Source organism: Mus pahari, chromosome 5, assembly GCF_900095145.1.
Source record: "Mus pahari chromosome 5, PAHARI_EIJ_v1.1, whole genome shotgun sequence".
Lineage (NCBI taxonomy): Eukaryota > Metazoa > Chordata > Mammalia > Rodentia > Muridae > Mus > Mus pahari.
In genome coordinates this window covers 108,734,201-108,762,149 of record NC_034594.1, presented here as the reverse complement: position 1 = coordinate 108,762,149, position 27,949 = coordinate 108,734,201, and the positions used below count along the sequence as shown (strand labels likewise).

At 42.8% G+C, this 27,949-nt stretch overlaps 2 protein-coding genes and 1 non-coding gene across 4 annotated transcripts in view; all 3 read right to left on the bottom strand.

The window, feature by feature from the left end:
- Rabif (RAB interacting factor) overlaps nt 1–5,831 on the bottom strand; it is a 13,588-nt gene extending 7,757 nt beyond the window's left edge. The window contains exon 1 of the mRNA XM_021198768.2: nt 5,605–5,831. Coding sequence (XP_021054427.1) covers nt 5,605–5,730 — 126 coding nt within the window. The 5' untranslated portion in view covers nt 5,731–5,831. The remainder of the gene's footprint in view (nt 1–5,604) is intronic.
- Nucleotides 3,209–3,269, bottom strand: LOC115064186. The gene has a single exon (XR_003844019.1). It is a non-coding gene; the product is annotated as a small nucleolar RNA SNORD19 (small nucleolar RNA).
- A 3,574-nt stretch (nt 5,832–9,405) lies between the features above and the next one.
- Klhl12 (kelch like family member 12) overlaps nt 9,406–27,949 on the bottom strand; it is a 31,932-nt gene continuing 13,388 nt past the window's right edge. For both annotated transcript variants that reach the window (XM_021197595.2, XM_029539114.1), the window contains exons 5-12: nt 23,494–23,643; nt 20,227–20,341; nt 14,792–14,898; nt 13,781–13,976; nt 12,676–12,834; nt 12,284–12,382; nt 11,150–11,336; nt 9,406–10,941 (exon numbers count right to left, since the gene is read on the bottom strand). In XM_021197595.2, coding sequence (XP_021053254.1) covers nt 10,815–10,941; nt 11,150–11,336; nt 12,284–12,382; nt 12,676–12,834; nt 13,781–13,976; nt 14,792–14,898; nt 20,227–20,341; nt 23,494–23,643 — 1,140 coding nt within the window. In that variant the 3' untranslated portion in view covers nt 9,406–10,814. The remainder of the gene's footprint in view (nt 10,942–11,149; nt 11,337–12,283; nt 12,383–12,675; nt 12,835–13,780; nt 13,977–14,791; nt 14,899–20,226; nt 20,342–23,493; nt 23,644–27,949) is intronic.

The window sequence follows — 27,949 nt, the reverse complement described above, 5'->3', positions numbered from 1 at the left end:
TTGTAGACCAGGCCGGCCTCGAACTCAGAAATCCACCTGCCTCTGCCTCCCGAGTGCTGGGATTAAAGGCATGCGCCACCACGCCCGGCTTAAATAAATCTTTAAAAAAAAAAAAAAAGAACATTTAAAAGATTGTGAAAAGTCTGAATTCCTCAGTTCCCAAATCCAGCCTGAAATACCCCAGTGTTTGAGAGTTTTAAGAGCCCTGCTGTGACACGAGCAAAAAACTCTATACTCGATGTCATGGAATGGTAGCTAAGCAAAATAAAGGCTCACCAAAAATACATCAACTCGTCTTCAGTTTATGTGGAAAGGTGGAAATGAAACAAAAGAATCCCATGTTTAGATCTCTCTCTCAAGCCTAAAATACTTCACTGTATAATTGCAAAAAGTTCCTCCATCCCACCTCCAAAATCCCATCCCTGAATCCTGAAACAGTCCTGGTCCAAAGTGTGCTGGGTGTTTTTGTCAACCTGACATAAGCTAGAGTCACCTGGAACAGGGAACTTTGAGAAAATGTCTCAATCAGATTGGCCTGCAGGTAAATCGTGGGGCATTCTTCTTCTTCTTATTATTATTATTCTTTCTTTCTTTCTTCTTCTTCTTCTTCTTCTTCTTCTTCTTCTTCTTCTTCTTCTTCTTCTTCTTCTTTTTTAAGATTTATTTATTTATTTTATGTATATGAGTACACATTGCTCTCTTCAGACACACCAGAAGAGGGCATCAGATCCCATTACGGATGGCTGTGACCCACCATGTGGTTGCTGGGAATTGAACTCAGGTCCTCTGGGAGAGCAGTCGGTGCTCTTAACCACTGAGCCATCTCTCCAGCCCGGGGGGGGGGGGGATTCTTCTTGATGGGTCATTTATGTGGGAGGCCACTGTAAGGAGTGTCCCCCTAGGGAGATGGTCCTGGACTGTATAAAAAGCAGGCTGAGCCAACAATGGGGGACAACCAGAACAGCTCTCCTCTACAGCCTCACCTCCAGGGTCCTGCAGAGCAGCTCTCCTTTATAGCCTCACCTCCAGGGTCCTGCCTCTTGGCTCCTGCCATGACTTCCCCTCCTAATGGACTATAAACTCTAAGATACAATGAACATTTCCCTCCTAAGGCTTTAGGCTGTGTTTACCACAGTCACAGAAATCAAACTAAGACATAAGTCAGTAGCAGAGGGTGGGCTTGCTGTGATCAACACGTTTTGGGGAGGACCGTGGAAGTGTTTGGAGTGTTGGGTTGGGAAAGCCACTGAGTGCTCAGAGCATAGAGGGCTGTTCTGTAGGAGCTTGGGGAGTAGGAGTGCTGAGAGCTAGCTAGCAAGCACTATTGCTCCATGGTCTGTTTCGGGTCCCTACTCTGCTTGAGTTTTTGACTTGGCTTCCCTCAATTAATGAACTATAATCAGGACAGGTAACCAAACGAAAACCCTTTCCTCTCCAAGCGCTTCTTGTCCAGTCTTTATCAAATCATAGGAAATGAAGTAGGACAGAAATTGGTCCTGAGAGTGAGTATGGTATGAGTATTTTCTATAGGGAACGAATTCTATGACTAAAATAACAACACAGACTGCATGCTGCAAACAGGAGTAAAGGTGCCAATCAAAATACTGAACCAGGGCTGGGGATGTGGCTCAATTGGCAGAGTTTTTGTCAAGCAGGCATAAAGTCTATCATAAGTGCAATAGCCAGGAAAGTGGTCCATGCTTGTAAGTCAGAAGGATTGTTAAGTTCAAGACCATCCTCAGTTGCACAGAGAACGCAAGGCTGGCATGACTTTATAAGACTCTGACTTTAAAAGGGGGGGGGGATAAAACCATAAAATTCTGATCCAGTATATCAATAATAATCCATTATTCACCCCAGACTAATAGCTTTTAAGAAGACCAAATTAAGCCGGGCGTGGTAGCACACGCCTTTAATCCCAGCACTCGGGAGGCAGAGGCAGGCGGATTTCTGAGTTNGAGGCCAGCCTGGTCTACAAAGTGAGTTCCAGGACAGCCAGGACTACACGGAGAAACCCTGTCTCGAAAAACCAAAAACAAAAAAAACAAAACAAAAAAAGAAGACCAAATTATTTCCTAAGTTTTCACTGTGTACACAGCCTGGGTATAGAAGATACACACATGGATAGGACACAGGCCCTCAGTCTAGTGGTGTAAGTAGCAAAAGGTACCAAGAGGAGGCCAACTGAGGTGGGAGAGGTGCCAGATATTTGCAATGTAGGGTCTAGGGTTTCTGGACCTTAGACTTTCTGAAAATTTGAGCCAAAGAATTCTTAGCTCTGAGGGGTAGCATCACATGATGCAAGGCAGCAGCCTACCCCTTCCCAATTCTTTTTTTTTTTTTTTTAAGATTTATTTATTTATTCTATGTAAATACACTGTAGCTGTCTTCAGACACTCCAGAAGAGGGCATCAGATTTCATTATGGATGGTTGTGAGCCGCCATGTGGTTGCTGGGATTTGAACTCAGGACCTTCGGAAGAGCAGTACTCTTAACCACTAAGCCATCTCACCAGCCCCCCTTCCAATTCTTACCATGAAAAATATCTATGTTTGTCTCTAGACTTTTCCCTTTGGCGGAAAAACTTACTCCCAGTTGGAAAACATACTGCCTTAGACTATGAAATGCATGGCAGAGTTATCACTGGGCCCTGCATCACGTTGATGCTGGGATGGTTTTCAGAGCTTTGCCATGCGGAGACTACACTACCTTACAGGTGAAAATGCTATGGGCCACCTCTGAGACCTCCTCATGCCCTGTCTCTCTCCAAGTTCTCTTAAGAGATGAAAGAACTGCTTTTTATTTTTTATTTTGGTTTTTTTGAGACAGGGTTTCTCTGTATAGCTCTGGCTGTCCTGGAACTCACTCTGTAGACCAGGCTGGCCTTGAACTCAGAAATCTGACTGCCTTTGACTCCCAAGTGCTGGGATTAAAGGCGTGAGCCACCATCACCTGGCAAGAACTGGTTTTATAATCTTAAAGGTTTATTTATTTTTTTACTTTATGAGCACTTTGCCTGCATGTATCATACCCATGTCTGGTACCTGCAGAGGGTAGAAAAAGATGCTGTACCCCCTGGATCCAACTAACTGGAGCAACAAAGAACTGTGAGACACCTGACATGCACTTCAAGAACAGCCAGCTCACTTAACCACTGAGCCAACTCTCTAGGCCTGGAAGGGCATTTTCTCTTTGTTTTTAATTTTTTTCCTATATTGAGGACAGTCTACAGAGAGAACCAGACTGCTCAGACATTTTCCTCCTGCCTCTTGGAAGATCATCCCTAAGAGGGCGGAGCATCAGCTTGCCTCTACTGGCCTCAGTGATTTCTCAACAGTCCAGGGAACAAGTAAAGAGCCATGTTAACACTTTATAGGGATTCAGTTTAAAAAGTGTGTTCCAAATGGTTTGTTTTCTGTAAAGGTACTCTGTTGAGAAACAAAACATGGTATGTAATATACAGGTTAATTTGCTTACAGGTTCCCGCCTATAAAACATCAATTTAAAACACATGAAACAAAAACTGTAACTATAAACTATCTTTTTTCTTCTTCTTCTTCTTCTTCTTTTTGGTCTTTTGAGATAAGTATGTCTCAGTGTAATAGTCTTGGCTGTCCTGGAACTTACTATGTCGACCAGGATGGCCTCTAACTCACTTGGGGGGGGGGGGGGCTCTGCCTCCCCCCCCCCCCAGAGTGCTGGGATTAAAGGTGTGCACCATCACACCTGACTACTACAAAATTTCTTTTAAGAAACACCTTGAGCCGGGTGTGGTGGCGCACGCCTTTAATCCCAGCACTCGGGAGGCAGAGGCAGGCGGATTTCTGAGTTCAAGGCCAGCCTGGTCTACAAAGTGAGTTCCAGGACAGCCAGGGCTACACAGAGAAACCCTGTCTCGAAAAAAAAAACAAAAAACAAAAACAACAACAACAACAAAAGAAACATCTTGCTTTTTAAAAAAAGAGTTACTCAGTTCACAGACAGGGTCTCATTATGTACCCTTTTTTAGCTCTGATCTCACTGGGTAGCCCTAAGTGCTAAGATTATAGGCGCAGGCCACCGAATACCATTCAGGAACATTTAAGTTTCTGTCAGTTTACACAAGCAGGCAAGCTGCCATTCGAGGACAAGAACTGTCCCATTATAGGAGGCACAGTGCTCAAAGTTTTCACACAAATCTCCATACTCATCAACTTGGTCAGAATGAGCAAGCGAAAGGTCTTAGAGGTTCAACAGCTTTTTCAGTGTTAATAAGTGCTCAGGTTAGGATCCAATTCCCTGGCTCAGTTCCAGCCCTCTGCAAGGCCAACTTTACAAAACAAGTGGAGAATGCTACTTCCTGTCCGTGTAATTCTGATTAAAACAGGGACTTCCACCCACTCTACAGACAAGGACATCAGAACACGCGGACTGAGGGCCACACTAACTCTTCCCTTCTTTACAAAAACGTTTCTGCTCTTGGATCAGACACTGCTGTGTGTGACTCTCCACCACTTGAAAGAACAGTGGTCTACCACCTCCTTACAAACCATTTGTAATGAGGGTCTGAAAGCGATTTAGTTTGTACTATCCAACAAGATGGTATGTTACACTTTTAAAAAAAGGGTTCAGAAACTTTTTTTTTCTTTCAATTTTCTCTTTGGGGTGATGGTGGTTTAAGACAGTTATTTTAAAACCCTACTGTAAGTGGTTCATTCCTTTAATCCTCAGCAGGGGGGAATCAGGGCCAGACAGGTGGACCTCTTAAGTTGGAGGCCAGCTTGGTCTACAGAGCAAGTTCCAAGCCAACCAAGGCTAAATAGGGAGACCCTGTCAAACAAACAAACAACTTTTACACACACACACACACACACGCGCGCGCGGGGGTGAGGGTGGGGACCCTTAGGATTCAGATTCCAGATTACCTCTTCTCACGAGGAGTGTGCTTTCTTTCACTTTAATTTAACTTTATAAACCTTTCATATGCACACACAATCCTACATGAAAAGGTCCTAACTGCACGAAAAGAACGGTTAACCTTCGAAATCTACTCGAAATGCCTCGTCCTGGGAACTATCTCGCGGGGCTTAGGAAAGTTGGGTACTAGCGGTCACTCGGTGTGAATTCTCTCCACCAAACTTGATGCTGGAGCTCCTCTGTGGAGCAGCAAATGAGACAGGAAGTAGGTAGGGAGTGAAAGATGGGTGAAAACTATGGTGGGAAGGGAATCCAGGGATTCTTAGGTGTCTGGGGCGACACCGAGTGGTGGCTGGAGAAACACCTGCGGGGTACAGCAGGTTAGCTAGAGCTCCAGGAAGCAGGGGGCTGGGGTTCGTCCCTTAGCTCGCGCAGGGTACCCAAGGCGTGGGGGAGGGTGGGCCGCCTAGGACACCCTCTGAGGGAGGACTCTGCGAGAGAGAAGAGCTTAGGGGACCAGGCAACCGCGCCTGGACACCCGGGTCCCGGTCGCCAACCGAGCCACTGGGCGGGACTTTACGACGCGGGGCCGGGCTAAGACGCGCGAGGAAGGGCGCGGTCTCCGGAAACCTGGGAACCAGGACCAGCCTGGAGTCGCTCGGTCGCTCAGGATAGCGCGACTCTAAGCAGCATCAAGCACTTTCCTACCTGCCGGCGAGAGAAAAGAGCAGTCCCTGGCTGCAGCACCCGAGAGCCACAACGCTGGCACAGCACCGCCTTCCGGTTCCGGCCCTCGGCTGACACTAGCTCGTTCTGCAGCTCGCAGGGTTCCATCGCCGCGCCGCCACAGCATCAGCCACAACGGCGCACGCGCGATCTGAGCTGGCTCACCCGGAACTACGCTGGCGCGGCTCCGTGGGGGCGGGGCGCCCGTGCCTCTCGCTGGACCTCTGCGCAGGCGTCTGGACTCTATTGCGCAGGCGTCTTTCACTATTGCCGGATGGAAGTGTCAGAGTTACTTGTGACAATCCTTTTTTTACTATACCTGGTCACCCAGGATCCCTTAATATTGGCCTAAGCAAATCACCATGGCTAGCCTTACCACTAACTCTTGGGATATTTCCATTGCCTCATGAGTAGATGGCGATAATTCGGGCCAGGCCACACCTCAGCAAGATTTAGCTACAAAACAATTGCTTCCTATGTAAGAAGTATGTATAATGTATAAAGTATGTCCATTTAGTGTTGCGAAAAGTGTGATAATATTAAGCCTAGACTAATAGTGGCCATTTATTAGGTAGCAAAGCGTTGCTTATAGTAATTTTGAAAACGTAGTCATTTCCTTAGAGGGTTTGCCTTCCGGCATAATGCACGAAGGCGGCTAAGGTTTGCAATGTGTATAGGACACCAGAACGAGGGAATTAAGCCACCTTACTGTCCCAGAATGCAGTCTTGCTCCCCTATTAGTACCACATTACATGATGATGGACATTGCATATGTGAGAATAGTAACCTGAGAAGGTCATAGACTCAAATATAATAGGCCAATTTCAGAAATGGATTAGGAAACAGCTCTGTCAAGGATGTTAGGTCTTTTATCTCTGTATTTGTTTTTCAAGGCAGGGTTGCTCTGTGTAGCCCTGGTTGTTCTCAAACTCAGACAGATCTGGCCACCTCAGCTGGGATTAAAGGCATGCACAACCACTGCTCACCCACCGTTTGTTTACTTATGAACCAAGCCCAGATCCTCTAAAAGAACAGTCAACAACTGACCCTCAACCACTACCCATCTCTCCAGGCCCCGTAGGTATCATTTTAATTAACCATTTGGTTGTCAGGAATGCAAGATTTCAGACACAGGGTACAGTACACTAGAAAAGGATCAAATTTAAAGCTGGACAGTGGTGGCTCAGCCTTTAATCCCAGCACTTGGAAGGCAGAGGCAGAGGCAGGCGGATTTCTGAGTTCGAGGCCAGCCTAGCCTACAGAGTGAGTTCCAGGACAGCCAGGGCTACACAGAGAAACCCTTTCTCAAAAAACCAAAAAAAAAAAAAAAAGTGTAAAGGTTAAGGACATCATTTACCTTACTTACCTCATAAGGGAATGGATTGAACTATGACAGAACTGTGTAGAACCCAGATGATGATCATACAAATAAAGTTTCCTAGGGCTAGGAAACTGATCCTGAGTTCTGTGAACAGCTTGCTTTACAAACATGAGAACAATTCAGGCATGGTGGCACTAGCTTGTAATCCTAGTGATGGGCAGAGACAAAATTTAGAAAATTTGGGGACTCAATGGCATACGCAAACCTGGCAACTGCAGTCAGATCCCTGGAACCCGCATAAAAGTCTGAGAGTTGACTCTACTGAATTGTCCTGACTACACACACATAGCTACCCCCATACTAAGTTAAAACAAGAAAAAAACGAGGTGGATAGTACCTAAGGACAATACCTGAGACTACCCTCTGCCTCTACTACATGGGGGGGGGGGGATGCTAAAAGACAGCTCAGTAGTTAAGAGCAGACACTGCCCTTCCAAAGGCACAAACAAACTCCAGAGTCAGAGGCTCTGGAGGCCTTCTGGCCTCCAAAGGCCCTACAACTGGGTGTACAGGTTACATAGAAATACACATACACATTCATGCTGTGGATAGCCCTGAGGTTGCTTGTATTTTGACACTAATTCCACTCTTCTGAGAAGGGCTGCAAATGAGTCGTGTACTCAGGTGGCTCCTAATGAATAAAGGAGCCAGTCACTGGGCGAGTAGGTGGGACTTCCTTCTGGGTTGGACAGAGGAAGAGAGGAAGCAGGAGAGTTAGGCTTTTTTGGATGGGGATAGTATGAGGACAAGACGCAGCTACAAGTGTCTTCCAGTTTTAATGGAGGATGTGTCAGGATTCGCCACCAGAGGATTTAGATTTAATAAGGCTTACAAGGTTAGGATTTTAGTTGTTGCGCCCAGTGATTGAATTATCATTTTTTCTGAACTAAGTTTGTTCAGAGGGCGGCTCATCTGGGTTCAAGAGAGAAAGGTATGGTGGCTAATCATGGGTTTGCCTGGGGTGCACCACAAAGGCCGTAGGGGATTTGAAGCACAGGGTTGGCATGGTAGTGACCTGCCAGTGGGAACCTAGTGAGCTGGGTGGAGAGATTTTGGAGACCTGAGTCAAAGAGTCTTCATGAGATAACAACAGGTCAACCATTGCCCTCCAGTGTGTGGCCAGTCAGGCCACTGGGGAAGAGGCACAGGCGCAGGAACATGCTGCTTCATTTTTTAATATTTCCTGCAACATAGTCACATACTTTTTTTTAAAGAGGAAAGAGCAAATGAATGGAATTCTGTTCATGAACATTATTTTTTTCATGTAAAGCTGTGCAAATTTAAAAAGAATCAATCAATTTTACATTCTGGTTTTCTGTAACTGTTCAGTGGTGGTTTCAGTACATGAACTGTGAACATGGCCCAAAATTCAGAAATCAGCCCTGATGCCTGAAAGCCACTTATCAGTCCTTTCTCTTTTGTTTCTTCTCCTACCCACCAACCTTCCCTGGTCCTCTAAGGTAAATGAATCACATTTCACAGGCTGCGGTTCAATAAGCAGGCACAATACATCTACTAAAGACATAGCTTTATCCTCTTGTCCTGCTTTCTCTTGGCTCTGAGACCGAGAGAGACTTGTGGGTTTAGCTGGGTATGGTGGAGCACACCTTTAATACTAGCACTGGGCAGGCAGAGGCAGGTGGATCAATGCCAGCCTGGTCTACATATCAAGTTTTCAGGACAGCCAGAACTCAGTTGTGTGGCAAGCCTTGTACACAGCTATTTGTATGACCACATGCCATTAACTGAAGCAAACACATAAGTCTACTAGAGTGACAAAAACCCTAAAATTCATGTGTGCTAAAATTGCTCAAGGCTGTGTCTTTAACTTTTTGTTTTGCTCTTTGTTTTTCGAGTCAGGGTTTCTCTGTGTAGTCCTGGCTGTCCTGGAGCTCACTCTGTAGACCAGGCTGGCCTCGAACTCAGATCTGCCTGCCTCTGCCTCCTGAGTGCTGGGATTAAAGGCGTGCACCACCATGCCCACCTCACGTGCTCGTGCATTTTTTTCATGAAGATTCACAGTGTGAAAGCACAATAAATCCAACAAATTTGGGCAAACCTTTTACTGATGCTTCCAGAGAAGCAGCTGAGCTTGTTGGCAGGCATAAGGTAAACAGGTTAGATGAGAGACCTTGAGCTTAGATGTCCTTCAACATGTCTGCTGAAGGCAGCACTACCCACAAATTCTCTCTCTCTCTTTTTATTTTTAAATTTATTTATTTATTATATGTAAGTACACTGTAGCTGTTCTCAGACGCCCCAGAAGAGGGAGTCAGATCTTGTTAAGGATGGTTGTAAGCCACCATGTGGTTGCTGGGATTTGAACTCTGCACCTTTGAAAGAGCAGTGGGGTGCTCTTACCCACTGAGCCATCTCACCAGCCCCCCACAAATTCTCTTAAAGCCATTTGAGACAGTCCATTTTTAATGTTTTCTTAAAAAAATACAAAGGAAATTAACTCTGTCAGCAAACACAATTCAAGGAAAGAGGAAAAGTGGGATTCCAGAGCAAAAGGAAAGTGTAGCCCAGTTTAGGCTGCCACATTCTCCTATTTGCTATACCAGGAACTCAAGAGTTTCACCACGACACAGGTGCCTAGACTGCCATTCTATATAGAGGTATAGAAACTAATAAAAGATTTTCAATTGTCCTTGATTCTTTTGGTTCAGGATGAATAAAACACACTGCAAAGACAGGTACAGAAGATAAAGCAGGAAGGAAACTGAATGTACCACACACAGCAGCATTAAGCACTCCTTAGTGGAAGTGTGCCCTAGACAACAGGGCAGTAATCATGTACCTGAACTACTAGGCTGCAGTCACCCCACCCATCCCCAAATAAATAGTGTGGAGGTGTAGTAACATGGTAGTACTTGATTCACCAGGAAGATGGTCTTTACACCCATTTAAAGACCAATACTGCCACTGCTATAGGAGCCCTGGCAGGGACTAAGACAATTGTAAAATCACAGATATTTCTAGTTTACCACAGGTATATTGAACTCTGCACATTTACAGCATCTCTTATTCTAACCTTTTCCACTGTTAATCTCTCAAGACTCCAGTGCCAAGATGGTACAACATTTTACATTAGAAAGACTGTGAAATCAAATAATATGTCTTTTCCAGCCTTCCAGTTTACACTTCAGTGATCTTCTGGGTTCACCCACATCCCATTCAGCTTCAGCCACTTATTCAAATCTCTGTACCAACCATGCCTTCCTAAGTGAGGACAGCATGAATCTTCCTTCTTGGCCTCTCAAATTTTAACAGTGATCTCTTGTTTTCCTACAGCAAGGAACTGTGGTGCCTTGAGCTACCTCTATATTTAGAAAAGATATTTCTGCTTCTGAGAAGGAAAAAAGACTTTCATTTTACCAAGCTTATATAAACTGATATCCTTCCAATCACTTAGGAAAGACACTGCCCACATCTAGCAGGCCATACTCACCTTAATTCTCTGCAATATATGAGGCACAACATACATCCATACAAACATACACACATACATCCTCCCAAGCACATGGTAAGTTAGAAACAGTAAGAAAGTGCTCCTCAGACCACAGAGCCATGATCTGGCTTCCCACATCCAAACATGCATTTTCTTCCCTTGAGTACCTGTTCCCCATGCTTCTGAGCAAGATTACCAGTGCGAAGGAGAGTGTGCATCAAGTAAGTACAATCATCACAGCACTGGTGCCTGTAATCACCCTGTGCACCAGTGAGAAATAAACATTCTGGAAAGGATCCTTGATTCTCCCACAAACTGTCCCTTGGAGTAGTCACTGGCTCCAGCTGGTGTTAAAATAAGTTACTTTTCTCGGAGAACACACACACCAGCATCACAACGCTGGGTTCCCATGGAGGCCACTACTTCCCAGCTGTCGATGATAGGGTCATAACACTCAATGCTGCTCAGCAGAGAATTCCCATCGTATCTGATGGGAAAAACAAAGAAAGAAATGAGGTCTTCATCCCTTTACATACAAGTCCTACCACTTGTCTACATGTGCAAGGGCCCACTCCCTGCACTGGGATGGGAATGAAAAACCCCAGTGGTTGTTCCCCACAACACACTTTTCACCTCCATCCCAAATGGATTTCTGCCTTGGATACATGATTCTAGCCCACTTTCAAAATCCTTACCCTGCAATTGCATAGAGTCTCCCTCGAAGCACTGTGGCCCCTACATAGCATCGTGGCGTGGTCATACTTGTGACAGTTGTCCAGGAATCAGTGCGAATGTTATAAGCTTCAACAGAAGAAAGGTGGGCTGTACCATCAAACCCCCCCACCACATAAATATGGTCATTCAGTAGGGCTACTCCAGCACCTGGGGAAAAGAGAGCATTAGCACATGAATGGCAGTGCATCTGAACTCAGTAACAAACACAGTCGCTAATGGCTGCATTGTGGAGATGAGGGATGCAGACATGTTAAAGCACTAGAAGAGTATAATAGAGTAAATGTCAGTGCGTGCATTGGTCAGCCCTTAGGTTAGGACCTGAAATTCTAGCAGAAGACTGACGTGGGCCTCATCTGTGCTTTCACCAACTCACAGTCTATCTCTTTTCAGTTGGCTAAACAAAAAGCAGGAGGAAACGTGTTAGAGACAATGAGAGGAACAATGGGCATGGCTCTGCTGTGATCTCTGTCCAGAGGCAGTTAGCCGGAACAGCACTGTGTTTGCTCCTTGTTACATCGCAGCCTATTCAACTAAGAGTTCTCAACTGTTATTGGGAAAAGCCCTGTATGCAGTACTCAGAATTAAAAAAAAATATTTTAGGCATTAAAAATTTTATGTAATACTTATTGCCATTTATTATCAGGTATATGACACATGTGTGCAATCCTGGGATTACTTGGAGTCTAAAGTTAATGTGAGTTATATACTATATACAGAAAGATCTTAGATTAAAAAAAAAAAATCACCAACGTAGTGGTATAACTTGAAGCCAGAAGCAGGAGGATTACCTCATAGCAACTTGTACACTGACCAGGAATGCATAGTAGGACCCTAAAACAAAGTCCAGCCAGGTTTGTCAGTACACACCTTTAATCCCGGAACTTGGGAGGCAGAGGCAGGTGGATTTCTGAGTTCGAGGNCAGCCTGGTCTACAAAGTGAGTTCAAGGATAGCCAAAGCTACACAGAGAAACCCTGTCTCGAAAAACCAAACCAAAAAAAAAAAAAAAAAAGAAAAAGAAAAAAACAGCTACAGTTCTGTCCTACTAATACCACACCCAGCAATTACACCATCACTTCATAGGTTTGGTCTTACCAGACCGCTTGGTGGCCATAGGCGTAACGTTAGTCCAGTGTCCTGTATGGGGATCATATTTCTCAACTGAATTTAATATATTCAAGCCATCATAACCTCCTGAAAGACAAAGTGGAGAACATTCCAAAGAGAAAGAAAGTTAGATTCTGAGGCTCATTTTAGTTGGCCTTCTGTGAGTAATTCAACTGATTCTTTCAGTTCTATTTTTTCCAGAGGTCCAGGTCAGAGAATTGCAACATCCTACATATTGCTTACAAGAAAAATATAGTCCTATTCATGGACAATATATGGAAATGAGTCAGAGCTTTTGCTGATGCAAGTATATGCACTTAATTCTTCCCTCCAGAGTCTGTAACCACTAAGCTCTCTCCAACCCCATCCCAGGCTCATACCTAGACAGTAGATTATTCCGCTGGCCACTACTAGTCCTGCGCCCTCTCGAGCTGTCTGCATATCTCCCAGCATACTCCACTGATCGATGTTTGGGTCATACCGCTCCATACTTGTATGACGCCTACTTCCATCAAAGCCTCCAGAGACATAAATCATATCTGCTCACAGTGAACAAATTATAGACTGTTAAATTAAGAATGAAAAATCTCTAACAACTTTTATCTCTACAAATTACCCATTGTTAAGATGGGGGAAAAGGGACTGCACACATGAATGTAATTACAACACTTGGGAGGCTCAGAAGGAGGTTCAGGAGTTCAAGGCCATTCCTGGCTACAGACTAAGTTAAGCTATTTCAGAACTTATCCCAAGCAAACAAATTATTATATTTCTTCAAGTTGATTTTTATTATTCTTAAATTTCCCACTGTGTATATTAATTGTATATGGTAATGTATAATACTACATAAGCACATTCTTGTAATGTATATTTTGTACTCTGAGCATTTCCCCCTTAAATGGTAAGTCACATGAGTCTCAGAAGGAAGAAAGGCAGTACAAGCAACAAGCATTTAAAGCCCAAGCCTGTAAGTCCAAGCCTGTAAGCCTAAGTTTGAGGCAAGGGTGAGTTACACAGGGAAATCTAGAAAACTACATCTCAAGAAAATAAAAATTGTTTAAAAAAAAAAAGAAAAGAGCTGGGTGGTGGTAGTGCACACTTTAAATCTCAGCACTCCAGAGGCACAGGAAGGTGGATCTTGAGTTCAAGGCCAGTCTAGTCTACAAAGGGAATTTAAGGGCAACCATGGCTACATAGACAAACCCTGTATTGAAAGACAAGCAACAACAAAAGAGGAATACTAAAGGCATTTGGACTGTCCACGTGGAGTTTATAACACATCATCAGTGCCTACTACCACACAGCACAATGGAACATGAATTACCAGTTCTGTAGTCAGAATTGAAATGTCTACAAATAATGAATAGTTTCTGCTAACAAAGACATTTCTAAAAGCAAGAATGAGCCTTTGAAATGAGACATTTAATTATGTTCCTACAAAACAGTAGAAGAGCTACATGAAACATGGTTTGTTATCAAACCTACCTCCCAGTGTGGTAGCTCCAGCAAGGCCTCGCCGCACATTCATAGGGGCCACAGAGTACCACACTCCATCTTCGTCTGATGTATAGTCGAGACATTCTACCGAACTGAGGCGGGAACGGCCATCATAGCCACCAATTACATAGATCCGATCATGTAAGGAAACTGAGGCCACATACCGTCTCTTTCGAGTGATACTCTGTGGATTTGGGAGAGAAGAGGAGTAATACCATTCAGATGGGCACATTCTAGCCCCACCTCTCCTTCCATACCCTTCCTAGTTTAATCTTCTTCCCTGCCATCGGAACCCCCCTCCAGGGTTCATCCTTAAGGGGCTAGACGGTGACTGCCTATAGAGTGAAATGTTTCTGCTTCATTGTGAAGTTTACAAAAGACATCATGGCTTTCTACTGTCTTCTCTAAGCACTGGACTAAGAGACTGAATATCTTTCCATAAGAAAAGTACCTGCTCTTCCGAAGGTCCTGAGTTCAAATCCCAACAACCACATGGTGGCTCACAATCACCTGTAATAAGACCTGATGCCCTCTTTTGGGGTGTCTGAAGACAGCTATAGTGTACTTATGCATAATAATAAATCTTTGGGCCAGACTGAGCAGGGACTTAGTGAGCGGAGTTGATTAGAGCAAGCAGAGGTCCTAAAATTCAATTCCCAACAACCACATGAAGGCTCACAACCCTCTGTACAGCTNCAGTGTACTCACATACATAAAATAAATAAATCTTAAGAAAAGAAAAGAAAAGAAAAGAAAAGAAAAGAAAAGAAAAGAAAAGAAAAGAAAAGAAAATTATTCTCTGACCTCCACACACATGGTAGGACACAGACATGCCACATGTGTAGACACACACACAAAACAACCCATACAGCATGGCTGAAAGGGACATGCATTCTGCTATCCTGAAGCTTTTCTACTCTCAAAGCTGGTCATTTATGAGCTAGTGTCAGGAACCAATGACATTTTAACTCTGCTGGAAATGGTTCCACCACGACTTACTGGCAAAAAGCTCCACTCCTGTGTCTTGGGGTCATACTTCTCTACCACATCAATAGGAGACTGCTGGCTTCCGAAGCCCCCAACCACCAGAAGCACCTCATTGGCTCCTAAGGACAAAGGCAGGAAAAGGAAGGTTACTTCACCCTGGCTAGGTGACTGATTACAGGAAAATATAAGTAGAAAGTTTCAAACAGGAAACTGTTGTCTTTTGGAGGCACTAGGTACTAGATCAAGGGCCTCAGTGTTCTATCACTACCTGTAACCACTCCTACATCACATTTAAAACTTTTTATTTCCAGACTGGGTCTTACTTACTGGCTCAGGCTGGTTTTGAACTCACTCTGTATAGCCAGGCAGGCCTTGAACTTGCAGGCCTTGTCTCAATCCCTGGCACAGGCTTACAAGCCTGTGCCACCAGGCACATCTAGGTTGTTTTTGTATTTGCCTGAGAATCTAAAATAAAGCTGTATAATAGCAAGGTATCTATGCATATTTTATTTTGCGTTTCCATGTGTTTGAGAATGTCTGTGTGCATGGGTTTGAATGTGTATTTTGTGTATGTGTAGATGCTGACTCTGCCTTGTATTCTCTGTGCTCCCCTCTGTGTGTCTGGTTCTGTATTGCCCTCTGCCTTGTTTTTTGAGACAATGTCTACTGAACTGTGGAGCTCTGCAATTAGGCTGAACAGAGTCACCAGCAGACTCAGGGCCTTCCTCTGCACCTCTGCAGCACTGGGCTCACGGTGAGCGTTGCCATGCCTGATGCATGCTGTGAACCAAGCACAGTTTCTCATGTTGCTGCTGAGCAGCCTCCCCTGTTGCAGGAAGCTACCTTTTTTCTGAGGCTATAACTTTTCAGAGTCTGAATCTCTGAGATGCACTCATCACTGTAAAAGAAAGTCCCAGGCCCCCAAGACCGCTTCATTGGTAAGATCATCGGCAGCTAACCCTCAATCCCCAGAACCTCCACTGTAGAAAGGGAGAACTGACTCCCACCGACTGTCCACATGTGCACCCCCAACACACAAAAGAAACGTTAAAGAGAACAAAGTCAGCCCTTTATTTTCTTACAGAAAGTAACAGCCTGTATATCGAATTTTCCCTTCCCTAGAGTCTCATTTCTGGCCTTGGCTCTCTTCACAGGGCAAAACCTTGGCAGAGTTCTCCTGGACATCTACTCTGATAACTCCTGGGGAGAATAATCTGGCGGTGCACTGGTCAGACAATTCACTGCAACCTCTGGTGCCAGTGTCTCAGGTGATTGGACTGAAAGAGCAAGTGCAGCACTGTGTATCTGACAAGACAGATACAACACAGTCGAGTAGCAGATCTGACAGGCAAGATTTCTCTTTTGCTCCCCTTCACCCCCATCCCTTTCAATTCTTTAAGAACAGGTTCCTCTTGTGTTTCCAATTCCTGAACTCAAGTGTTCTCCCACTTTAGCATGTACCAGATCACATCTGGCTAGAACATGCTAAATGACACGATAGGGATATGATCAGAAAAATACAGTAAATTTTCCATTGATTTTTTTCAGCCATTATTTGTTACATTATGTAATTCCCATATTTAAAAATATCAACAAACAAACTACATCGAGGCTAGCCTGGCCTGTCTCAAAACTAAAGAAAACCAATCAAAGAACAAAAAGCATCCACTTTTTTTTTGGGGGGCTGGGACTTTGTTCAGCAGCTTGTAAACAGCAGTAGGCAGGAAACAGGTTTTGTTATAAACCCCAGAAAAATGACAACTGCCTATCAACACAAAATTGTTCCATAAATACTAAAGTTCACAGTAGAATTTGGGCAGAGAGGTCAATATGAGTCACATTTGCTTTGTGTTGAGACAGTTTTGCCATGTAGTCCAGGCTAGCCTCAAACTCACCATTCTTTTGCTTCTGCCTCTCAAGGAATTTTACTGTGGAACATTTAACATGTTTTAGCCAGATGTGATTTATCACCATGCCTACCTACTTTAGGACTTCATGGGTTTACATGGCTAGCACTCTAGCTTACTGGAGTCCCAACCTCCTCCCACCACTGTGCTCAATACATAGTAAAGAAAGGAAAAAGGAAGAAAAGCCCCAGCTGTGCACACACGACTCGATGTCTCACTTGGTGCCATGCCACCCATGGTATAACTGTGCTGTAATCTACTTAAGTCATTCACTCCTGTACAGGAGGAACTTGAGTTGTATACCATGTTTTTGGAAATATCAACAATTTTTGGTCAACATACTCAGTCTTATATACTGAATACACTGGTGATTATACTCCTACACCACTCCACCAAGACACTTAGGATAAAGGTAGTACATGGTTTATATGATTTCACCTTGGCTCAGCAATATGAACATGTTTAATATTTGTATGGTAAGAAAATGGTTACCATATATTATAATTAAAAAAAGAAAATGGGTGTGATAACTCATGACTATAATTCTGGAATTTAGAAGATCAAGACCAGGTCATTTGGGTTCAAAGTCAGCCTGGTTTACACAATGAATTTGAAGCTAGCCTGGACCACAGTGTAAAAGCCTAGTTAAAAAATAACAAAATAAGCTGTGCTGTGGTGGCGCATGCCTTTAATCCCGCACTTGGGAGGCAGAGGCAGGCGGATTTCTGAGTTCGAGGTCAGCCTGGTCTACAAAGTGAGTTCCATGACAGCCAGGGCTATACAAAGAGACCCTGCCTCAATAAATAAATAAATAAATAAATAAATAAATAAATAAATAAATAAATAAATAAATAAAACAAATTCCCTAAACCAAATCAAACAAAAAGTGAAACTGATCTGGAAATTATGCAAGTATTTTCCTGTAATTTCTGTTTTCACACTTTATTTATTCCTTAATCTATATGTGTTGATCTATATTTCTGTATATAGTACATGATATTCAGATCACATTTTGTCCTACTGCAGGAATACCTTTCCTAACAGTTTTTGTGTGTGTGTTTTTAATTTATGCATGTGTTTCTGCATGAGTTTAAATGTACAACTGTGCAGGTGTCTTTGGAGGCCAGAAAAGCATCTGAGAATACCCTGAGTTACAGACTTTAGCGAATCTCCTGATGTGGGTGCGAGAGCAGTCAGTGCTCTCAACCCCTAAACCATCTCTCAAGCTCCAAGTCTTTTTTCTACCTCTCCTCTTTCTCTAAATATATTTCTGTGTGGTAGAATTTGGGATGATTTTTAATTTTTTGCTTCTATATATTTTAATATTAAACATACACTATGGGTGACACTAAAAAGCAAAGGAGGTGGGCAGGACTGGAGAGACTGCTCAGTGGTTCAGAGCACTGGTTGCTCTTCCAGGGGAAAGAAGTTTGATTCCCAGCACACATTTGGTGGCTCACAATTGTTTGCAACTCCAGTTCTAGGGGAATCTGACATCCTCTTCTGGCCTCCATGGTGTACATACATCCTGCATGCAGGCAAAACACATATTATAAAACAAAGTAAAAATATTTAAAATGGGAAGAATTTAATTAAAAACAACAGCAAAGGGGGGCCACAGAGATGGTTCAACGTTTAAAAGCTCACACTGTTTTTTGCAGAGGAGGTCTGGTTCCTAGCACCCAGGTGGCTCATAACAGCCTATAACTCCACTCCAGGAGATCTGGTCCCCTCAGAAATTCATATAAACACAAATACACAGAATAAAAGAGATCTCAAAAACAAAACAAGAAAAAGCTTACTCTTCTATTAATAGACAACTTGATTGTCAATATTGTAATATACATTAATTCTAAAATAAAAAATAAAAAAAGGAGATGATAAAACACTAGGGGCTGATGAGATGGTTCCATGGCTAAGAATCTCTTCCTAGAAACCACATGGTGGCTCCTAATAATCTGGAACTCTAGTTCCAGGGGATCTGGTGTCAGATTCTGACCTCTGTGGGCACTGCACATATGCGGTACACAGACACGCAAGTAGCAAACACTCAAACACATAAAATAAAAAATAAATTCTTAAAAAAAAATAGAAGTAAATGAAGTGCCACCTCATATATACAGAATAAATGATAATCTTCAAAATAGTTTTACAGAGTAGCAGGAAGGCTCTTCTGACAGAGAAGTAATAGGGACCAAGATAAAATAAAAATAGCTAAGTATTTACACTGTGCCAGCTAGGTATCTTATCTACGTTCCAATTCAATCATCCCAACAACCCACTCAGAAGAAACTAAGCCTCATTTTAGGGGTAAAAGCATAGGATCAAATAAGTGTGTGTTTTCAAAAAGTTTTTTATTGTATGTATGTATGTATGTATGTATGTATGTATGTATGTATGTATGTATTGGAGACAGGGTCTACTATTTAGCCCTGGATGCTCTGAAACTTACTATCTGGACCAGGCTGGCCTTGAACTCACAGAGATCAACCTGACTAGACCTCCTGAGTGCTGGGATTAGTGCTCTGTGCCACCATATCCAGTTAAGATCAGATAAATCATTATCACTAATTAGCCACTGGGAGGGCTTTGATTTGAACCTCTGTCTATTTGCTAACATAAGTAGCATTTACGTGACAGTAACTATTCCTAGCCATTTCCTAGATTTCTTCATTTAATTGTCATAACTTTCTTAGAGCTGGATGTTATGTTGATTCCCAGTTCACAGATAAAGCATCTGACGCAGACATAATAAACTTCCTGTCTAAGGTAAGTAGTAAGCCAGAAATCTGTACCACAACTCTCGTCTCACAGGTCAGGATTTTACCTACGATACATGACTGTCAAAAGCCTTGTAGTTTTAGGACTTTCTTTGTTTGAGACAGTCTATCACACTGGCTTCTAACTTTTTTTTTTTTTTTTTTTATGATTAATTTATTTCATGTATGTGGGAACACTGATGCTGTCTTCAGACATACCAGAAGAGGGCATCAGATCCTATTACAGATGGTTGTGAGCNACCACGTGGTTGCTGGGAATTGAACTCAGGGCCTCTGGAAGAACAGTCAATGCTCTTAACCGCTAAGCCATCTCTCCAGCCCGGCTTCTAACTTTTTATGTGCCCAAGGATGAATTTAATCTTCCTGCCTCTACTTCCTGATTATAGGCATCAGACCCCATCTATGCTGTGCTGGAGATTGAACTCAGGGCTAGGAAAGCACTCTAACAACTGAGCTACATCCCTAGCTCCAAGCCCTTTATTTAAATACTGAAATAGAAATATTAATGTTATATAATATATGATAATTTGTAAAATCTTTTTCTCTCTACTTTATCTAACTTAATCTCCAATAATTATGTGCCAGGATATTCTCAAACAACAGGAAATAAAAGCTTAAAATGGCAGCTACTTGTCTAAAGAGATTAAAAGCAGGACTAAAACAAGTCTCCTGTAAGCATCACAGATGTCACTTCCAACTATATCCTACCAACTGAAAAAGAGTTCAAAGACACCCCTCACTTTCCAGGAACACAGCTTACCTAGCCGGGCTCTTGTCCTGGGCCCTTGCATCTGACTCCGAAGCTCAGGTCTCAGGTGAAACTTCTTTGCTTCATCCACTAGATCCCTGCACTGCAAACTACAGCGGATGAAAGGCTAAAAGACAAGAGAGAAGGGAGCCGGCCATTTCTAATACTGCAATAACACAATGATACATATAAACAAACAATTTATGTATGCAGATAAAAGCACGGAAGGATTAGTACGAATGTGAAGGGAGCTGAGCATGCTGGTTTCACATCTGCAACTCCAGTACTTGGCAGGCGGAGATAAAAGGATTTCTGAGACTTCAAGCCAACTCAGGGCTACAGACTGACTTCTAGGCCAGGATGATCTAGGGGGAGACACTGTCTCAAAAAGACAAGACACACTATCGCTCTTGGAAAAATGTCTTCTCTGAAACAATTCCCCCAAAATTGGTAAAGTCCTTGCCATGTAAACATGATGACCCAAGTCCTGTCACATGAAACCACATAAAAAGCTAGACATGGTAACCTATACTTGTAATGCCCCAGCCCAATCAGAAACTCTGGGCCAATCAATCAGAGACTGTATTTCAAAACCAAGCTGGATGGTCTGAGGAACAGCACCAACATATACACATCCACCTACACAGGAAATAGATCTCTGTATTAGCATCTACCTCCACTCTGTCCTTTGCTCTCTAGTTCAGAAAAAATGGTCCCTATAAACTGCACCAGTAAGGTCTCTACATGGCTCCTAGCTGGGATGAGCTTTGCTGAAGGGCAGGCTCCTCTCAAGGCTCTCTCAGGCTCTGATACCCACTTCTTAGCCTAGCTAGACTGAGCGCAGCTTGGGTGTTCTAGATCTGCAGTCTCCACTGTCTTACTGTTTCTCCAAATGTAACTTTGTAAACTGTGTGTGTGTGTGTGTGTGTGTGTGTGTGTGTGTGTGTGTGTGTGTGTAGAGAAGGAGAGAGGGAGAGAGAGGGAGAACCTTCCGTAGAACTGTATCATCTGTTTCCTGTGGAATTGTCAACTCATATAAAGCTCTAGTTTATTAGTTTGACTCCAAGAAGTTTTCAGTATGCATTCAAAAGAAAATATAGAACAGTAGCAACTCCTGTTACATAGAGCTATCTCTAATGCTTTTGCACATTGTCAACCATGTATGAGGTGAGTAATGTAAGTGCTGCTTCACAAAGGAGAAAACCTGAGGTCATTTCCCCAAGGTTCTCACAACAATGTTTGATTCAGGATTTCAGCCTCCTGATTCTAGCCCCGGGTCTCTGTACTAAAACATAACGTAAAGACTGATTCAGAAGGGAGTGAAGGCTGAGCCTCACTATCAACTCGATCGATTGGGGAAACATACCAGGGGGTTTCTGAAAGGTTTAGCTCTAGTGGTAAGACCTATCCTTAATGCAGGCCACACTATACCATTGGTTAGGGACCCGAACCTAACAAAAAGGAGAAATTCAGCTGTGCGCCAGCTTTTACTTGTCTGTGTCATGACTGTGGTACAGTGTGACCCACAGCTTCATGGTTTTTTTTCTGCCATGCCTTCTTCAGGATGAACTATAAATTTTAACTGTGAATCAATATAAACCCTTTCTACCTTAAGTTGCTTTTGTGGGTATTTTATCACAGCAACAAGAAAAATAACACATAGAGGTCTTAAGGAAGAAGGGGAAAATGAGTTTGAGATGTGGCATTAATTAGCCTGAATTTTTTTCTTAATTTTTTGGGGGGGATGTCTCAATACTTGTTTACTTGTTTGAGAAAGAGTCTCAGGTAACCTAGGCTGACCTTGAACCCTTGATATGCCTGCCTACCTCTATCAAGAGAGGACCTTACAACAACAGACCAAGCAAATTTTGTAAAGTGAGTAAGAAACTATTTTTATGGTTAACTTTTAAAATAGTCAAGTCCTGGCCAAGAAGTTACAGGGCTTCACCTAAATGTTATAGATGAGTGCTTGTCAAAGTACACTTGTCAATTGAGGAACTGCCTCCTTGGATTGGATTGGAGGAGAAGGGAAAGGCATTTCTGATTAGTGACCGATGTGGGAGGCACCACTCCTGAACAGGTGGTAGTCCCTAGCTGTATCTGAAAGCAAGCTAAGCAAGCCAATGGAAGCAAGCCAGTAAGCAGTGTTCCTTCATGGTCTCTGCTATAGCTCCTGCCTCCAGGCTCCTGCTCTGAACCCCTGCCCCTTGCTTCCTTTCATGATGGACGACTGTAACATGCAAGAAATAAACCCTGCCCCCCCCCCCCCGCTGCTATTACCACAGCAAACAGAAAGCAAACTAGGACAACAGTCCACAGAACACTGTGTGTGTGTGTGTGTGTGTGTGTGTGTGTGTGTGTGTGAGTGTGTATGAGTTACGAAACATTGCTGCAGCTTAAGTTAGAGAAATACTTTTATAAACCAATAGAAAGCTCAACTGCATCAAACTAAGTAAATCAGACTTACTAGAAGTAAAACCATGAGGGTCTGACAAATAAAGCAACTTTTGTCTTCTTTTTTTTTTTTTTTTTTACAGAGCAATTTATAACAATTCATGTTTAAGAGAGACCAGTACACAGGTTCTTTTGTTTGTTTGGTTGGTTGGTTTGGTTTGGTTTTTTTGTTTTTTTGTTATTTTGTTTTTTTTTTAAAGATTTATTTATTATATGTAAGTACACTGTAGCTGTCTTAAGACCCTCCAGAAGAGGGAGTCAGATCTTGTTAAGGATGGTTGTGAGCCACCATGTGGTTGCTGGGATTTGAACCCCGGACCTTCAGAAGAGCAGTCGGGTGCTCTTACCCACTGAGCCATCTCACCAGCCCCTGGTTTTGGTTTTTTTCAAGACAGGGTTTCTCTATATAGCCCTGGCTGTCCTGGAACTCACTCTGTAGACCAGGCTGGCCTCGAACTCAGAAATCTGGCTGGGATTAAAGGCATGCGCCACCACTGCCCAGTCAGTACACAGTTTTTTGTTTTGTTTTGTTTTGTTTTGTTTTGTTTTGTGCTTTTCAGTACACAGTTATTTATAAAACGTAAGAGGCACATAAAACAAAAAAACAGCGCAAAATTAAATTAATTATGGATTTTCATTTGTGACAGAGGCGTGACTTGCCAAGCAATAAACTTTCTTATGCCTAGAACTTTCCCAGCTTTATCATTCCACCATTCCTGCTGAAGGGAGCCAGGTGACTCTGCCTGTATTAAAGCTGCTGGTTTTGAGTAACTAGGCTGTGGAATTAGTGTAGTTTCTGGATGCCAAGTGCCTTATGTGACTTACCTCAGCATCGATTACATCTGTAATGTACCTGGGCGTCAGCAGGGGCATCCGAACATACTGTAAGAGGTCAGGTAAAGACTCTTCTCGCTCCTTCTTGGCATGCTTCACCCAGTTGATAACAGCCTCAAAGACTGGCTCTTCAGAATCCACCTATTAGTGCAGAATTACACGTCACAGACTTTTACTGTGGTACCTGTCCTCCATTACTGTTATTTCCCATCTCCCAGAAATACGAAGAAAGTTCTGGGAAAACAATCTTTTCAGATACAGGAAGAGAATTATATGCAATTTAAAAAGAACTAAGATGGGGGTGGGGTGGGGAGGAGGCGTGGGATGTGGGACAGTTGAGTGTAGATGGGGAGGAGGTGTGGGATGTGGGACAATTGAGGGTAGATGGGGAGGAGCAGGGAATGGAATGTGGAATGTAAAAAAATGAATTATAAATAAAATTAAATTTAAAAAAGAACAAAGACAGTGTTTAATAAATGATGAGACACATGTTGGCCTTCCTTTCAGAACTGCATCCATTCTTGAATTTTTGTCTGGTCATTTCTGCAACTTTAGTAAACTTTAGGAGAGGAAATCTGTTATCCTAATTAAAATTGAAATAATTTTTATTCGTAGTTGCCTCTGCAGTAAGAACTTCACTTTATCATCATAAATAACAATATTTCAGCTTTCAAAGTATGGTCAGTCAGCATTTAAGCAACTATTATGTGTTAGATTCTGTGCTGTTTTGACATACAGATACAGATCTTTGGAGAACTTAGATTATACATGATAGATAAAGTAAGAAACACTCTCTAAAGTAAGTATTATGTCACCAGAAAAGTGACAGGCACAATAAGACCTAGGACTTTCCAAAGGCAGTCTTTGAACCGTTGACTGTGACCTTGCACACCTTTCCCCAAGAACTGTGGTACTTTGGAAAGCAGAAATGTTTGGGCATGTTCTTATAAATTTTATAAATTTACTGAACTTCTACTAAGTGAAGTACTGACTTCACTGATGATGGCAAATCAAGTCCAGTCCCGGTAGGCCAGACTCTGCCTTCACCTTATCCACCTGTCTTATCCTTCCAAGTGCTGGGATTGTACTTGGTAAGTAAGTACTACCAATTATCAATTAGTACAATCTTGTTGTGATTAAAATTATAAGGGAAGTAGCAGAGCCATGAGACAGAAACAACAGGAAATGTCTTCATTTCTAGTGAGTCAGGAAAAGTCTCCCTCAGGTAGCAAGCTGGAATCTGATGGACGACTAGCAAATACCCAGGAAGAATAGAGAGAGTACTCCAAGGGTCAGAAGTGGCAGCATATGCTGAAAATTCCAGCACTTGGAGGCTCGAAGCAGGAAGATTGCCTACATAGTGAGTTCAGGGCCAGCCAGGGATACTAAATAAGATCTTATCTCAAAATCCCCAAGAGCACTCTAAATCAGAAAAAAAAGAAAAAAGAAAAGCAAGAGTGCACCAGAAGCTCTAGAGCTGCACTACTTGTCACTGCAGTGACATTTAACAAAAATAGAACACAGCTTCTTAACAGTATTAGCTACGTTCCAACATCCAACAGCAATGTGCCTAGAGGCTATCAGACCAGACAAGGAAATTTAGTCCATCTTGAAAGAATTTTCTAGAGGTCAGAACTGACCTAGAACAGAGAGAACTGGCACATGGGGACATTTTAGCTGTCCAGCCTGGTAGAAGAAGGGTGGGTGGTGACAGATTTTAGGTATGCACCCGGCTGCTGAAGGCATCACAGTAAGAGCAACTCGATATCACTTGAATGCTTCTAGTAAGACAGTGGTAAAGAGATGTTGGCCAGCACTGCTGTGGTGACCGTGGGTAGAGCACTCAGAAGGCCACGAGCTGCAAGGTCAGTTCCGGTCTTCTTTGCACAGCAGGCTAGACTCCAGTTGTGACAGTCCAGGAGAAGTATGTGGGAGGTCAAGGTGCTCCATCTTACAGACGGGATGGGGAGGATGCAGGGTATTTATTATAAAGATCATTTTTCTTGCCGGCAATGGTGGCACAGGCCTTTAGTCCCAGCACTAGGGAAGCAGAGGCATCTGTGTAGTTCTAGGCCAGCCTGGTCTACAGAGTTCCAGGATGGTCAGGGCTACACAGAGAGACCCAGTCTTGAAATTTTAAAATAAATAAATAAATAAAAATACTGTTTTCTTTTGTCTAAAAACAAGTAAGTTAAAATTTCAGAGAAAATGCTAAATGTGCCTATGAATGTTAATGATTCATAATGGGGAAAATATTCTTCACAAAGGTTTTTTTTTTCTATGTATCAGACACATGACACACTGCTTCCCACAATTTATGTGCTGCTGGGTCCGGGCATGCTGTTGTTTGAGATGGTGTCTCACAGAACACAGACAGGCCTTGAGCCCTTGATCCTGCTACCACGTTTTTGTCAGTTACATGATTACAGACCAGCACCACCATGCCTACCTAGATCCTAGTATTGTATTTAAAATGAGGAAGTGCTATGTAGCAACTGGAAGTCAAGGTATCTGGTTCCGGTTTTGTGCTGGTTTCCAGAACAGGAAAAAAAAAAACCAAAACCTTTTGTTGTCATTCCAGAAAAAAAAAAAAAAGCAAAAGCCAGTCTTGATATGTGAGGAAGGAAAACTACACAAGAGAATACTTAAGTTGTTTTTCATCTTGGCCTCTGAATATGGCTAGCTATTTGCTCTTTCTTCTTTATATTTTATTTATTTATTTTTTAAAAGATTTGTTTATTTATTATATGTAAGTACACTGAAGATACCTTCAGACATTTCATAAAAGGGCATCAGATCTCATTACAGATGGTTGTGAGCCACCATATGGTTGCTGGGATTTGAACTCAGGACCTTCAGAAGAGCAGTCAGTGCTCTTAACCACTGAGCCATCTCTCCAGCCCACTATTTGCTCTTTCTGGTCCATCTATTTTATCCAGATTTTACAACAGGTCCAAAATGAATGATTTCTGTGCTGATTTCCTAATGAGGGCAGTTAGAAGCAAACCAGCCACCTGGTGGTGAGCTCACCCATAGCTTAATGTTTGGGGGAAAGGCCTTGGGAATTCATGGCCTGATTTGTTTCTGGGTATTTTTTCTTCTCTTTGTTGTTGTTATTGTTGTTGTTTGGAGAAAGGGTTTCATACAGCCCAAGCTAGTCTGGTACTCAATATGTAGCAGAGGAAGGTTTTAAACTGAATATCCTGCCTATGTGATGGAAATACAGGTATAAGCTAGAATATCCAGCTTTTAAATTTTTCCTTTTCCTTTCTTTTGTTGGTTTCTTTTTTTCTTTTTCTTTTTTTTTAAAGATTTATTTATTTTATTTATATGGATACACTGTCGCTATCTTCAGACACACCAGAAGAGGGCATTAGATCCCACTACAGATGGTTGTGAGCCAACATGTGGTTGCTGGGATTTGAACTCAGGACCTCTGGAAGAGCAGTCAGTGCTCTTAGCTGCTGAGCCATCTCTCCAGCCCTGTTGGTTTCTTGAGTCAGGGTTTCTTCTATAGTCTAGGATGGCTTTGAACTTCACAGCTCTGCCTCCTGCATGCTGGAATACAGACGTGTGGCATCACATCTAGCTGCTTGCCTGGATCTGAATCCCGGTTCTACCACTTACTACCTACAATGGAGTGAGGGTTTACCTCTGAGCCACAGTTTCTGATAACTGCAGGATGTGAGGATCGAGTGAGGTGGATGCCACAGAACAGACACTGCAGAGCTGAGTCCAGGGTGGTTCAGTGACACAGTACTTGCCTACCATGCCCAAGACTTAACCAATTCCAAGCTCTAACTTGGAAACACAAAAGAATCAGAAGAGGAGGTGGGAAGAGGGGGGAGGAGAGTAGATGCTCCAAGGGACAGGGATTCCACCCTGTGAGTGCTCAATAAGCCTTTGACAAAATAACCCAGAGTAAATGCGAAGTTCTAGTTTCCTATAAACAGTAGTACTTAGTATCATCACTGTGTTTTCTCATACATAGATAAATCAAGAAGAGCCATGACAGGCGTGGCGGCACACACCTTTTATTTTAGCACCTGGAGACTGAGGCAGTTGGGTTTCTAAGTTTAAATCTACCCTGGTCTACACAGAAAATACCTGTCTCAAAAAAGCAAAAATGAAATAGATTAATAAATAATAATAATAAATATAAAAAGGAGCCATATTTTTTCTAGCTAACCATTGAGTCCTAAATGTGAAGAATACACGTTGTGGCCATGCCTCACAAGTCTGCAAAGGAAGACAAGGTCCTGCACCACGGGGATGAGAACAAGACCAACACATCTTTGACACATTAGCATCTCTAACAGTGCCTCTCCAGACTGATATAAAAGTCAACTTGGGGAATAATTTCTCCCTAGGTGCAATTTACCAACTGCTCTCATCAGTTTTGTCTTACAACACTTGTTAAAGAAAAATGTTAAAAAAAAAAAAAAAA